The following is a 13,510-nucleotide window of genomic DNA, read 5'->3' as shown; positions in this document are numbered from 1 at the left end:
AAAGGTCTATTAAACCTGTAACACTCCATAGTTTTCCACTTCTTCCTTCACCTTTCTTGATTATCTTGTTGGACAGAAATAGCATGATATTGACTATCTTGTTAGGCAGATATAGCACAAAATAGAAAACGAGATTTCATGCAAGACTGAGAAGCCCTTGCTAAAAAAAAATACAAAGCAAAACTAAAAACGCTTGCAGATTCCCATTTCAGCACTGTGAGGGACTGCAGAATGATGTTAGTGTGGAGTCCGCTGCTCACTGCAATTAGTCTCACCAATCGTTACAACATGCAGTTTCACAGTGGTGGAAGAGGTTCTAGACACTGACCCCCCTCCCCAGAAGGCATGACTGACAGCAACGGATATTTGCTGTCAACTGGAAACAGATACAAAGGCTGTTAATGTTTGGGGAAATATGGGAGGTTTTATGTCCCAAGACAGACTCCTCTGTCCTTACTTGTGAGACGGAGGGAGGTAGCTGGACGAATTGGAAAAAAAGAACGTGGGCTTGAAGAGAGACCTCAGAAATAGCCTTTTATCTTCAAACTAAACTTCCAATATGGTAGCCATAGGCTGGAAGAGCCTAGGAGTTAGACCTGGCACTTGCAATGTCCAAATAAAAACAGATTTTCATTGCAAGAGCTCATCAGTTACCAAGTAACCTGACTAATTTGTCCTGCTCCGAACAAGGGCTTGGATCAGATGACCTCCCAAGGTCCATTCAAGCTAAGTTATTCCAGGATTCCTTTAACAAGGAAACCTAGATTTCAGTACGGCAAAAGCTTTTTCCTGTAAGCACTGACAGTGCCCCTGGGGTGCCCTGTGTTATGGTTAAGTGTGGCAACATCCAGAACTGAGGCTGTGAACTGGGAAGGCAACTCCCAGACGATGCACCACAGCAGTACTTGAGGCTGGCTAGCTGAGAAGTGACTGAAGCTTGGAAGCAACTGAACTCAAGACCTGTGGAACGCAGATCTGTGACACCAGCTGCCTATTAAGCTACTTCACAAATAGAAGAATTAAGCTTCATTAGCACATTTCCTATTCTGAATCTCTGCAATGCAATGACCTTTTGAGAAGCATTAGCAGAAGGTCTGGCAAAGAACAAGCAATTAAGAACACAATATATGGCAATCACAACTTATAGTCAACTTCTGACAAAGCCAAGAATACAAACTAATGGATCAAATTAAATATTTCTTTTCTAAAAAAAAAAAATAATCAAAATGTGTTTCCTGCCATCTTTTGTTGATAGAAGATATGCCCACATAACAGACCACAACAGTGTTGCACAAATTAGCATTAAAGCAGCAAACTAATTACTTTGACAACATAGAATGTCTGTAGTCTTAATTCATCTTGGTTAAAATCCAAAGTTAACTAACCTGCACAAGCATCTGTTCAGTGAGCCTAAGATGATAGCAAGATGGATGGCTCTTTGCACATAGCCTCCTTTCGGCAACAGAAAATGAACCTTCATTACTAAGTCACCATAGCTGGAATTTCCTAGTGACATATTTGAAAATTCTCATCCATGCCTGAGTCTGTAGCTAACATTATGCCATTGACTTCAGTAATTTAAACCAACAGACACAACAACCAAAGTCAATTGCACCATGCAGAGTTCAAAGATCAAGACCTGGTGTGGAAAAAAAAAATCTGTTCAAGAAGAGGCTCACCTGGAACTATGTGAAATGAACAAACAACAAAAAAATTAAGCCATTGTCAAAGACAGATTAAAACTAACAAATGGGCTTCTTTATTTCCATGAACGGGCTTGAACAAGTGCTGGTGCAATAGAGGATACAGGAGCAGAAAAATAGTGATATATATCTGGATTGTCATGGAACCAGAGACTGGCCCTGGAAGGAGTCTGCAAAGGTGACAAGAATAATCTGGGTTCATTCACAACTACAGTAGTTTTCAGTTGGTTCAGGGCTGTCTGCTGCCTAAAGTGTACAAAACCTTAACATCAAACAAGAAGGCAGAATGGGGAAAGGGGGGAAGTCCTATAAATTGACAGCAAATGCTCCAGTTAATCTTTAAACATGGGCAATTTGGTAAGAAAAGTAGAAGAGGCCTGTTATTTATTTGGGGACTGTGAATTAAATATTTCAAATGTTAACAGGATATGCTGCAGAGTTAGAGCTGAGATTCCTTCCTGGCTGCAGAGAGTCAGGAATGCAGAGCCATACGGGTGTTGTCATGCCATGCATCTCCATGAATAGATTTTGCAAGAGTTCATTAATATAGACATAACACTGAATTGCTGTAGTTCTACAGCCCTTAACTGTGGCTGATAACCTTCCCAGAGGGTTTACAAATGCTGTGTAGGGACACTTGCTACACTGCTTTTCCTGACAGGTTTAGCAAGACTGGCACCAAACCTAAGCTCCTAACTCCAGCTTCAGTGTCTCCAAATTGTGTTCCCTAGTGCCGCCGGGTCCTCACATGTCTGAGCTTTCCCAGCACATAACCAACTAAAAAGTTTAATTAGGCTTATTAAGTCAGGGTACACGCTGCATGCGAGTGGCTACAGTGCTTTCAGTCTGCGCCAGCTCACAAGGGAGCAAAGCCACGTTCACAGTTGCGCTGAAGCTAACACACCACATGGATAACCTGCAACCTGACCAGTGCATATGAAATCTAACTACATTTGTCCACACTCTGTTTTGGCCTTCCTCTACAGGAGTATTATTTTTCTCACTCTAAAACAAATAGCATACAAAGGAGCGTTCATATACAACAACACAAGACACTCACCTTTAGATAACCAATGCTATTTCAGCCCAAAGACAGATCCGTAGTAATAGAAAGTCGGTAAAATCACCAGAATTAAAAGGTGCACTTGCCCAAACAAGTGTCATTTATTGCACAGAGTCATTTTAAATAAGACAATTTATATTCTGAGTCACTAATAGGTATACTTTTAATGTTTCTAAGAGATATTAAACTGTACAGAGGGCAGCTTGAAGGTTTAGCAGCAGGAAGAGAAGCAGGTTTACTACCAAGCTAAGACTCTGCTGGGTACTTACGGTTCAATGCTGACCGGCGTGGCTTCTCCCACTACTGTGAGAACAGGAGGGGTAACTTCTGAACTATCTGCAAGGCAAAGAAAGAACTGCTCAGACTGATCATCTTCACATTTGAGATATATTCTTCACACATTTTGTAAATCTATCCGAGGTATCCACCTCTTAAAACAGGTACCCATATGCTAAAGGAGTTTAAGATGTCCAAGAACTCAGCTTCTAGTCAACATCTACATCTTAGCAATAACGATATCTGGTCAAGATAATGACGGTCTATTATAGAAGAGGAACTGACTTTTCCATTCCTGAGAACGTCAGTAGGGGGTGTCAGAGATTACTTGTGAACACATCGTAACATGCATGACCAGATGGAAGGAACATTGCAATTCCTCCATCCTAGCCGCCCAGACTTTACCAGCAAGAAATCCCAGTTCCACATACCCACATCTCTGAAAGTCATGATTTTCCTCCTATTGGTCCATAGTTCCTTATCATAAATTAGCGAAGAAGGGAAGGAAAAAGTGAAACTTACTTGATCTAAGCAGAGTTCTGTGAGCGCTTTTAGGAGTCATTGGAGGTGGAACTGAATGACCGCTTGAAGAGAGGATAGCATTAAAATATAGTCCAGATCCTTCTCTCACTGGACTAAGAATCGGTGGAGGAGTGTAAGGAGGTAGCTCGAAGTTCCTATCTGAAGGATGATCTGCCAGACGGACAGGTGACCGTAAGTGGCTCTGATACGGAGTAATGTTAGAATAAACAGGTGGTGCAATAAAGGTGCCAGCTTTTGGTGGTATGAAGAGTGGCTCAGGTCTTGGGCGCTGCTTTGGTTTCCGGGCAAAACCCTCTGCTTCATCCTTTGGGACAGCATCTTCATGCTATTAGAAAAAAAAGTTACACATTTAATTTCATTTTAAAACTTCAGGTCAGTTGAAGAATTTCCGTGAGATGACAACATTCTTTCATGGCAGGTCAAAATCTAGACAGGGTAGCTGGGGAGGGGACAGGTCTCAACAACTAGTACAAAGGGAAAGCAGGAGGAAGACAATGGGGAATGGAACACACTATTTTTTTACTATACTACATGAACTATTAGGTAGCAATGCTACCTCTGAGTGCTTAGGAATCACATGTGTCTGGTCCAACCTTTGTTTGGAAAGATGATAATGACCTCACAGTAGCTAGGAAAAGGGACATATAAGTTCAGCAGAACTCTGATGGAGATGCAGGACGATACCAGATAGTGATTAGAGAACAGAAGAAAACATAACAGTATTATTTTAGATGGTCAAGCATGTAAATGCACAGAAACCTCCTTAGATGCCTGCCATTTCCCAATGGTATCAGAATATTCTACTGTACTTCTCAACAGACAAACAGAACAGACAAAAAAGTTTAAAGAACGCAAACCCTGTACTGGAAAGGAAACACTCCAGTACTGATCTTCAGAACCTCAGCAAGATTAAAATTCCATGAGAATGAATCTCCACTTTGGATTTTACTCACACATGGAGATACATACACTACTCACAATTTGATGTTATCAATGTACATATGGAGTAAACACTCTTTACTCAAGGAGAGACAGAGTATTTATTCTAGTGTTATTGTACATCTGAATTTCTTTACTGTTTAGTAGTTGGGCATTGCTTGGCTGTACTAGTAGTAGCAGTAATGGTCCATGAAAATATGACATATATGGCAATATTATGAAATGCAAAAAAAAACAAAACAAAAACCATGGTCCCCAGACTGCATCCATTCCAAGTTCAAGCCTTGAGATCCAACTACTTTAATAGAAGAACTAAACCAGATTTCTCAAAACCCAATCCAACCTGACCTTAAACACCTCCATGGATGGGGAATCCACAAATTCTCTGGGAAACCTGTTGCAGTGCCTCACCACCTCCTGAGTGAAGAGTTTCTTCTTTATATCTAATTTAATCTACCCTCTTTTAGTTCAAAGCTGTTACCCCTTGTCCTATCACTACACTCCCTGACAGAGTCCCTCCCCGGCTTTCTTGCAGGCTCTCTTTAAGTACTGGAAGGCCGCTGCAAGGGCTCCTCAGAGCCTCCTCTTCTCCAGGCTGAACAACCACAGCTTTCTCAGCCTGTCTTCACAGGACAGGTGCTCCAGCCCTCTGAGTGTTCTGATGGCCCTCCTCTGGACACAGCCCAATAGGTCCACGTCCTTCTTACAATGGGGGCCCCAGAGCTGGACGCAGTGTTCCAGGTGGAGTCTCACAAGAGCAGAGCAGAGGGGGAGAATCACAGTCCTCACCCTGCTGCTCACGCTTCTTTTGATGCAGCCCAGGATACGGTTGGCTTTCTGGGCTGTAAGGCAAACTGCCAGCTCATGCTGAGCTGGCAATAATTAATATATAACAGATTTGGCTCTCTTTGGTTTCTTTGCCTGCCCATACCTGATTTGAGGTTTCCATGTTAGTATTACGATTAGATCGCCTCCGAGTGACTATCACAGAAGGCTTGCGTTCACAAGGACCTCGATCATTTGTTTGGCCTCTCTGGAGCTTCCCATCCTCAGACTTTTCCTTTCCGAGGTTCTGCAAGTCAATTTTTCTCACTGGCACAGATACAGGAATGATAAGAGGCACAAGACTGCTGTCCTCCCGGGCTTTTTTAGGAGCTGGTGAAGAACTGGCAAATTCCACAACGCTTTTAGCAATTGTAGGTCCTGGAGCTGCTATCAGCACACTTTTCTTCTCTTCTGAAGTATCCAGTTCCTGAGAAGAAAGATAGATTCCTTAAAAGTTCTGTAGCACTTGCAAAACAAATCAGATCTCTCACACAGCATATCAACTCTCTCTATGCAATTTGCAAGCTGAAAGGGTTTTAGAAAATGTTATTGGAGGAAAAAGAATATTTGACAAAAAGTATTAGCAAAATTTGTTAGAATTAGTTGAGGGTTCCCTAAAGTCTCAACCACTAGAAAACTTGGACTTGTCATCCATAAGAATCATTTTACTACCTATGGTTTGACATTTTATTTTCCAGGTGAAATTGTGCCCTGCTGTATAACTTCCCCAAAGGTTCTTCGGGTTTAGTAATGACTGTAAGCTGCAGGTTATTCATTTCCAATATCACACTTCTGTTCCAGAAAAGACCGAACAATGGTAACGTTAATTAAATCTCTCATACAAAAAAAAAAAAAAAGCTAGATTTTTATCAATTTTCTTCCAATTTACGTGACAGAAACAACTTTCCTTCTTATAACTGGAGCCTTTGAGGTTTTCTGTCCAAAAAGCCTGAAGAACAACTTCTTAGCAGAATCAGCAAGGCATAACTGCAAGCCAGCTCATTTTACATTGCTATTACAGCTTGCATGCCTTTGCTTTCTTTTACTCATGCAAACCCTAGAAAACAACTCCAAGGACATAGGACAGGAGGCTGAGTTACTGAACAAGCACATGCATACTGGAACACCAAATGACTTCAGGTACTGTTAGATAAGTGATTTCTGCTGCTTCAAATGACTATCCGCATGTTCATTCCACTCTAGGACCAACTTCAAAGCAGTTGCCAGTTCACTTGGAAGCCGGATGTCAAAGGACAACTTTCAAAAACAGTCCCCCTCAGGGATGCAAAGGCCTTCTCAAGCTATGGTGAAGTGCAATCTAGAAGCTGTAGAAGATGCTCCTTTTGGTGTTTCAGAACTTCTCTCAAACTTAATACTCCGTTTGGAAAGCCTTTGGATGCAATTAGGTATGCAAACTCATTCTCTGTGAGTGACAACCTACCGAGAAATTTACATGAACAGTTCTGCGCTGTGGAAACTAAATCAACGTTATCTCTCAGGTATGATGAGAGGTCTCCAGCATGGGCTTCAGCAATTTTGCAGGTTTACTTGAAGTCTTGAAAAAGAATCTATTGTGTGCCACTAAGAATATCTAATCCTGATAAAAATATAGCATAAGAAGGTTCTGTTGTAAGGTTTCAGACCTCTCCTGTCATCTCACTGTGGTTACAGATCAAGTCAGCCAACTTCTTCACTGATGAGCAAGAGAACACGCTCCAGCTGGCATACAAAACAAACAAACAATGATAGCCAAAGGACTAAACTGAAGTCTCACTTCAATACTACATTTATATGGAAGGAAGTGCAACTTCACTGTTACAAGATCCTTCAGCCAGAGCTTGAGGCTGGGGCTCTGGCCTCTCCGAGAGACCAAGTATGTTTTGTTGCTTTTCAGAGCAAACAGGTCCACCCTGAAACATTAAGCCTTCAAAAAAGTTAGGTGCCAAGATTGAGCAAATAAAATCAATCATAACAAGGAGATTGAGGACTCCCCCCTTGCAAGATCTTTTATTAGAATAAGGCTAAGCGTGCACAGAAATGTTTATCCCATAAGCAGTGCTGTAGTTTGGAAATTTAACTGCTTCTGCAGATTGGAGATATCATCCCCCATTCCACAACAATGAAACCGAGAACCGAAAAGTCACATTTGGCATCAGTTGCCCCAGATTGTGCTGCAGAAGGAATTCACAGGCTTTGAGAACCGCCCTTCACTCCAGAATGATGATATGCACCTGCACTTTTTCTCCTGAGATTACCAATTTTAGATTTGGAGGACATTCATCATGCTGCCAGATGTGTCACTCAAGACCACTACCTCTAGATAGTAAGGGGCTCTTGCAAGTTTTTTGTAGCCTCCATTCAGTACTTCAGGAAAGAGGCAAACAAGGATGCTTTTTTAAACAAAAAAAAATAAAATCATCTGCTGGAAACAGACGCCTACTTCCACATAATCCAGTCCACACCTGAAGAAGCAGCTCACACACAGCTTCATGCTGCTATACGTGGCCCTACATGCATCAGGGAGACCCATGCTGATCATCACCTCATTATTAAAGCCTAGTTATCTAGGTTAGCTCTGGAGTTTTCTTCCAGCAGTGACATCTACAGTAGATGGCTTTGCACTGAAATTAAGAGCAGTCTGTGGCTACTTGTACCGATACTACATTCTTTAGACTGCTGCAGAGAAAGGTGCTGTTCATAATCAGGTGACTGGTTTTTGCCTCGTGTATCTAGCACTACCACAAACACTCCAGTAAATGCTTTATGGCTACCTGACAGAACAATGACAGCACAAACAAGTAACAGCAATACGGATATGTGAAAGAGCATCAGTTCTGACCAAAATACAAACCTCAGATACTTCCTGCATGCTACACAGATCTCTGTAGGTCAAGAAACATGAACTAGTTTCCTGACTGCAAGGAGGAAATTATGGCATTTAGTCACACACAAGATGCCACGTTTCTTTGGCAGTATGATGGGATAACTACTCCCCCTTTATTTCCAAGGCTAGGAGGTAACCAGCAAAGAACTCTCATCCTTGATGATGGGAGAAACGACCGCTTTTAGAGAAAATAGGAAGGAGGAGACCAGAACAGTAGAAGAGAACAGTAGAAGAGAGAGCGAAAAAGCACTACTAGGAAATTAATATCAATAGCTGAGATAGCCTCAACGATGCTCTGATCCACAGCACTGAAAGATCACACATACCTACTGTTTACTAAAAGGGGACATAACTGATTTTTGGATCAAGCCATTTGTTTCAGACCCCTAAATAGTTTTCTCAGCTGTTTGATTATGGTCAGAGGTAGACAGAAAGGAATCAAACAAGGGACAGGACCTTCATTTGCAGAACTGCTAGGGATTTTCAGCCAGTTCAGCGTTTCTGTTACAGAACTGGTGGCAGGAGGGCTGCTGGATAACTCCAGCAACCACAGCTTGTTGCACTTCTATTTAGACTCCTGCATAAATATTGAAGGATGCACTACCGACCTAGAGTCCTCCAGTAGATTCACAGAAACCCATCAGTCATTTTATTATTGACCATCTCTACCCCTCAAGTAGTCTCTAAAAAAATTAGATTTCAGAGAAAAAACCCAGTCGTGACAGGTGGAAGAACTGTTCCAAGGCCACTGCTGTGACCAAACAAGAGACCACACCAGCCTTAGGAACTCCTGCTAACAGTAAGGCAGCTTCTCTTGGAAGTCAAATTGAAGCTTGCTCATGAAGAAGGTGAGTTCAGAACTGAGATTCTGCAATTTTATTTTTCTGTTTTGTTTTGTGCATGTGGCAACTGGTCCTCTGCTTTAGAATTGGGACACATGCTAAAGCCACATGCAAGAGAAAAGAGGCAGGGTCTACAACCTCTCTCTCTTTTTCACAAAAGAATATTAAAACCCAGACACCTCTGAGAAGATCACTCCAGATCCGATATTTTTTTTCCACTGTTATCAAAGAAAACAAATGACACCACCTTTTCACATGCAGCAGAGTTATATGTGAAATGAAACAGTAAAGATAAGGTTAGAGAATTTGCTGTAGTCTGTAGGCAGCAATAACCTTGCACTGCCTGAAAAAGGCAGACACAGTGGATGGGCAGCTCTGGTGCAAAGTGTCATTTGTGACACTGCACGTATATATTGACACTGCTGTTCAAAATAATGTTCTTGCATAAGGTACACACACCTACATTGGAATGTTCAAACTAGTTCAAATTAGGAATATATCTTCTTTCATCAATAATTTAATCCTATGGCTTACTTATATGACCTTCACATAACGCATACTAAGGAAGGCTTCTAGGTTGTTTGTATCAGAAAGACACTGGTAAGAGGACACGACTCTCCTGTAAGTTTTCTTTTTCCCCCTCATATAATATGCAACCCCCTTAATAGATGTAGAGTTCATCAGACACAGGGTAAGAATTTTAACCTCTTTCAAAACCTCATCCTGAAAGACTGAAGAGATCTGAACATAAGTTCTTCAGCTAGTGCAATCATGGCAGCAAACAAGCTGCCTGTGAAAACTGCAAAAAGCAAACGAGCATCTGACAAAACTTTTCTCTGGTCTTTACATTATGAATCAAGCTACAAGCAGCCATGCCTCCAAATGAGTAATTTTCACCTGTCAGGCCCTTCTCCTAGATGCTGTTAGCTTTCTCTTGCCACTGTGTTGATCAGACTGCAGTGCTAATTGTAGGCCTTCCTGCAATATAAACATGCAACGGCTGGAACAGAAGCAGTTAATAGTTCACACTGCTAACTACTTCTAAGTTTTATATTAGATCTTCTGGTGGACTGCCTGTTCAGCTGGACTTAGAGCAACAAGGACTGAAGACTGCATCAACAGCCACTGGCTGCTGTGAACAAAATGGAGTAGGCTATGGATATTTGTCTCGCTGTTTCTTAGCCCAGTTCTTTTACTCAACCACCACATCCCTCTAAGGAAGACTGGAAAAAACAGCCACAGACAGACTAGGAAAAAAAAAATAACAAGGAAAAAAATTCCCTTCCCTTTGTTGTCTGACTGGGCAGCAACTCAAGTGGCAAAACTGTAGGTAAAAGTAGCTCACGCTCTACCACCCATATTTCATCACTCTCTGGCAACAGAGCTTCCAAAGAAAAGTGCATCTTAACTCCTCATAAGAGGCACTCATTGAAAGATCAGCCAAACCTTACCTGAAGAAAACCACAAAAAACACCTCATAAACAAACAAGCAAAAACCAACTCCAAAATCCCATCACTTGCCTCTACTGTGCTCATTTTGACCCTTGCCATCTTGTCATGGCAAGGGAAATACTGAACATGCAAGTAGCATATAATTTTAGATAGCACATTTTAGAAACACTTCAGCCTCTAAAAGTGAAAAATTAGTAGGTTAGCAGCAGTTTTAACATAAAAGGAGGAGAATGTTAAAACAGTCAAAAGATAACAAGTGAACTGCTTATGCTTGTTGCTCTAAACTCCTGATCAGCTTGAGGCCTAAGCAGAAAACATCTGAATTTTGAAGTCCTGGGCTAAAATCACATTCAGTACTAGTGAAGTAAAACTGCCCTTAGATGGTTTCGCTGCACTAGAGCTATTCTCCCATGTCTGTGAGTTGCAGTAGCTGAACTTACATCCCACAGCTCTACAGCTGCCCTTGCTGCACTACAGAACTTCTTGAATCAAGATACCATCCTATCCTGCTTAAGTACATTAATTCCTTTGCATATTGGCCCTACTGCCTAAACCAGTCCTCATACTATATTGGCTAGGATGTGTATCGTACCTTGACGTTCTGAAGAGAAGCCAACTCCACAGCTTTTTGGGCCAAAGTTAGCAAATTGGCTTCTTGAGAAACACGCCGTCTCCTTCGTGTACTCTGGATTACACCCCCTCTAACACCCTGAAAGTCATTAGTTCTCAGAGTGTTTTCTTCAGCTGCTGCTGTCTGTTTCTCCCCATCTCTACCGTTCTGGGCCACGGCTTGTCTCTCTGTTTCCATCTGACACAGTTCACTGTTGACCAGGGCGTCCTTCTGCCCCAGATCCATCCTCTTGGGGTGTGAATAGCTACTTTTGTTGTGGGCCAGCGATTCAGGCGGCTGCTGCAATGGGACCTCTTGCTGATGTGTGTGCCAGTGATGGAGAAATAAATTGCTAGATTGTTCTTCTGCCTGCTTGGAAGCCAACACGTCTCCTGCAGATGTCATCAGGACACCTTCTTTGGAGAGTCTCCGTGACCTTCTTGGAAAGGGAATCTGGGTCTGAGGTAGCACTGTCTGTTGGTTCTGCTCTGTTAGAGCCTTGAATAGTTCCTGGTTCCTCTCTGTTTGCTGAAACTGATGTGCCATCATGTGATGCTGAGGTGCTGCAGCTGCCACATGAGGCTGTGCTATGGAAGCAGTTTGCTGTAGACTGAAGGCTTGCGTGGCAGCCTGTTGCTGCTGCTGTTGAGGATAGAAATTTTCAAACAGCTGTAGTTGGGGAAGAGCTTGCTGTTTTTGCTGAGCAGTAAATGCCGGACTGGAAGAAGCTGGGGCTTCTTGAAAGACATGCAATAATTCAGGAAGACCTTGCTTCTGGCCTTGGTGACCAAATGCAAGTTGGAAAGGCTGCAATGGCAGACTTTGATTCTGCTGCTGCTGCTTCTGCAACTGATGAAAAGAATTCATTTGTGCTTGCTGTCTAACCAGGGCTTGCTGTTCCAGCTGAGCCTTCTGGGACATCATTTGCTGGACAGCATCTTCATACAAGTCCAGCTGTGACACAAACACTCCTTTCTCTTGATTTCTTTTAAGGGCTTCTGGGTGGCCATAGAACCCTGGGGCACCAGCATTGGAGTGGGGTCCTTTTGGGTTGCCCCCAAAAACCATACTGTGGTTCCACATTGCAGGTGGAGACTGCCAGTGGGCATCACCTCTCTCCGGCAACCGGTTTCCCATTAGTGAATTCTGCCATTTGACAGCTGTCACTGGCTGGGACATCATCATCGATTCTCCCCTATCTTGATTGTAAACAGAGTTCATCAAAGCAACGTTGTTGGGGGCACTTGTTAATCCTCCCGTGTGAGGAATCTCCATGGTTTGGGAGACTGGTATATTCCCTCCATGACCATAGTACTGGCCTTCTTTAAGCTGCTGCTGTGGTTCTTTTGATGACACAGCTATATCCTGTTCATTAAAATAAGCAATTCGTTTCCCAGTCCTTTTGGTTGAAGACTTTTGCTGAGTCTGAAGATTCATGATTCAGTCTATTCTCCCAGCTGCACACACTGTATTTACAATCCACCCATCCCTGAGGTTGGGGGAGAAAAGGCACGTAAGTCTGTCTTTTCCATTCAGTTTCAATAATAAAGGGCAGGAAAGAAGTCCAGATGAAAGTACATCCACTTCCTTTTATTTCGCTTGCTTCTCACACTTCTTTTCACTCTTATCCTTTGTGGTTCAGAGGTCAGCAGGGTCCCCTTAGTTACAGGTCCTGAAACAGAGAAGCAATTGCCATGAATCATCAGCAAACAACTGGAATACAAGCAGTCACGCAATAAGCAATGATATGCATGTCTGTCCCGTTTCTGACGGAAATGACGATCAGTGCAATATATGTAAAAAACAATAGATATGACCTGCTAAGAAAATGTAAGACAAGCTAGTTTTACAAAACAGATATATTATATTTACATGATGTAGCTCCCAGTTGCACACAGACTTCTGACTAATCCCTCAAACTCATTCTTCATTTCTCTTAAACTCTTCCTTTTCTGGGCAATTATTTCTATGTCTTCCTGTAGCCAGGAAAATCTGAACTCAAAATCACACAGGAAAAAAATAAATTAAAATAAACTGATGACTGAGCAAAGACAAAAATGATGTGTCAGGCCACGTTTCCCAAAGACATTAAAAACACACACACATGCCAAGGCTGCACACACAGCAAGATGTTACATTCAACGTTTTGAAGGAAACAATCCAGCAGCAGCCCATCATTTCTTCCTAGCCCCCAATCATTACAGTTGCTTTCCAATTTAGAACTGCCCATCAGGCATCCAATTGCTGCAGACAGGGCCTGCTCAACCTGTTGCCCTCTCAGATGCTTTTTTCAACAGCTGAAAGCAACTGCTCCTGTTCAGGTCACACGCGTGGCAAAGTAGTTCTGGCAGATTATCACAACTGCTCCTGAAA

General features: G+C 42.3%; 1 protein-coding gene across 6 annotated transcripts in view; it reads right to left on the bottom strand.

The window, feature by feature from the left end:
- The window catches only part of MIDEAS (mitotic deacetylase associated SANT domain protein), a 67,274-nt gene that overhangs the window by 13,529 nt on the left and 40,235 nt on the right, over nucleotides 1-13,510 (bottom strand). For 5 of the 6 annotated variants that reach the window (XM_040557373.1, XM_040557372.1, XM_040557374.1 and 2 more), the window contains 4 exons: nucleotides 11,120-12,809; nucleotides 5,456-5,776; nucleotides 3,565-3,910; nucleotides 3,036-3,102 (listed from right to left, as the gene is read on the bottom strand). In XM_040557373.1, coding sequence (XP_040413307.1) covers nucleotides 3,036-3,102; nucleotides 3,565-3,910; nucleotides 5,456-5,776; nucleotides 11,120-12,574 — 2,189 coding nt within the window. In that variant the 5' untranslated portion in view covers nucleotides 12,575-12,809. The remainder of the gene's footprint in view (nucleotides 1-3,035; nucleotides 3,103-3,564; nucleotides 3,911-5,455; nucleotides 5,777-11,119; nucleotides 12,810-13,510) is intronic. The other variant, XM_040557375.1, reaches the window with a different exon arrangement.

The sequence above is a fragment of the Cygnus olor genome, chromosome 5 (genome assembly GCF_009769625.2).
Source record: "Cygnus olor isolate bCygOlo1 chromosome 5, bCygOlo1.pri.v2, whole genome shotgun sequence".
Lineage (NCBI taxonomy): Eukaryota > Metazoa > Chordata > Aves > Anseriformes > Anatidae > Cygnus > Cygnus olor.
Note: the sequence above shows the minus strand (reverse complement) of the source record. Positions and strands in the feature narration are given on the sequence as shown.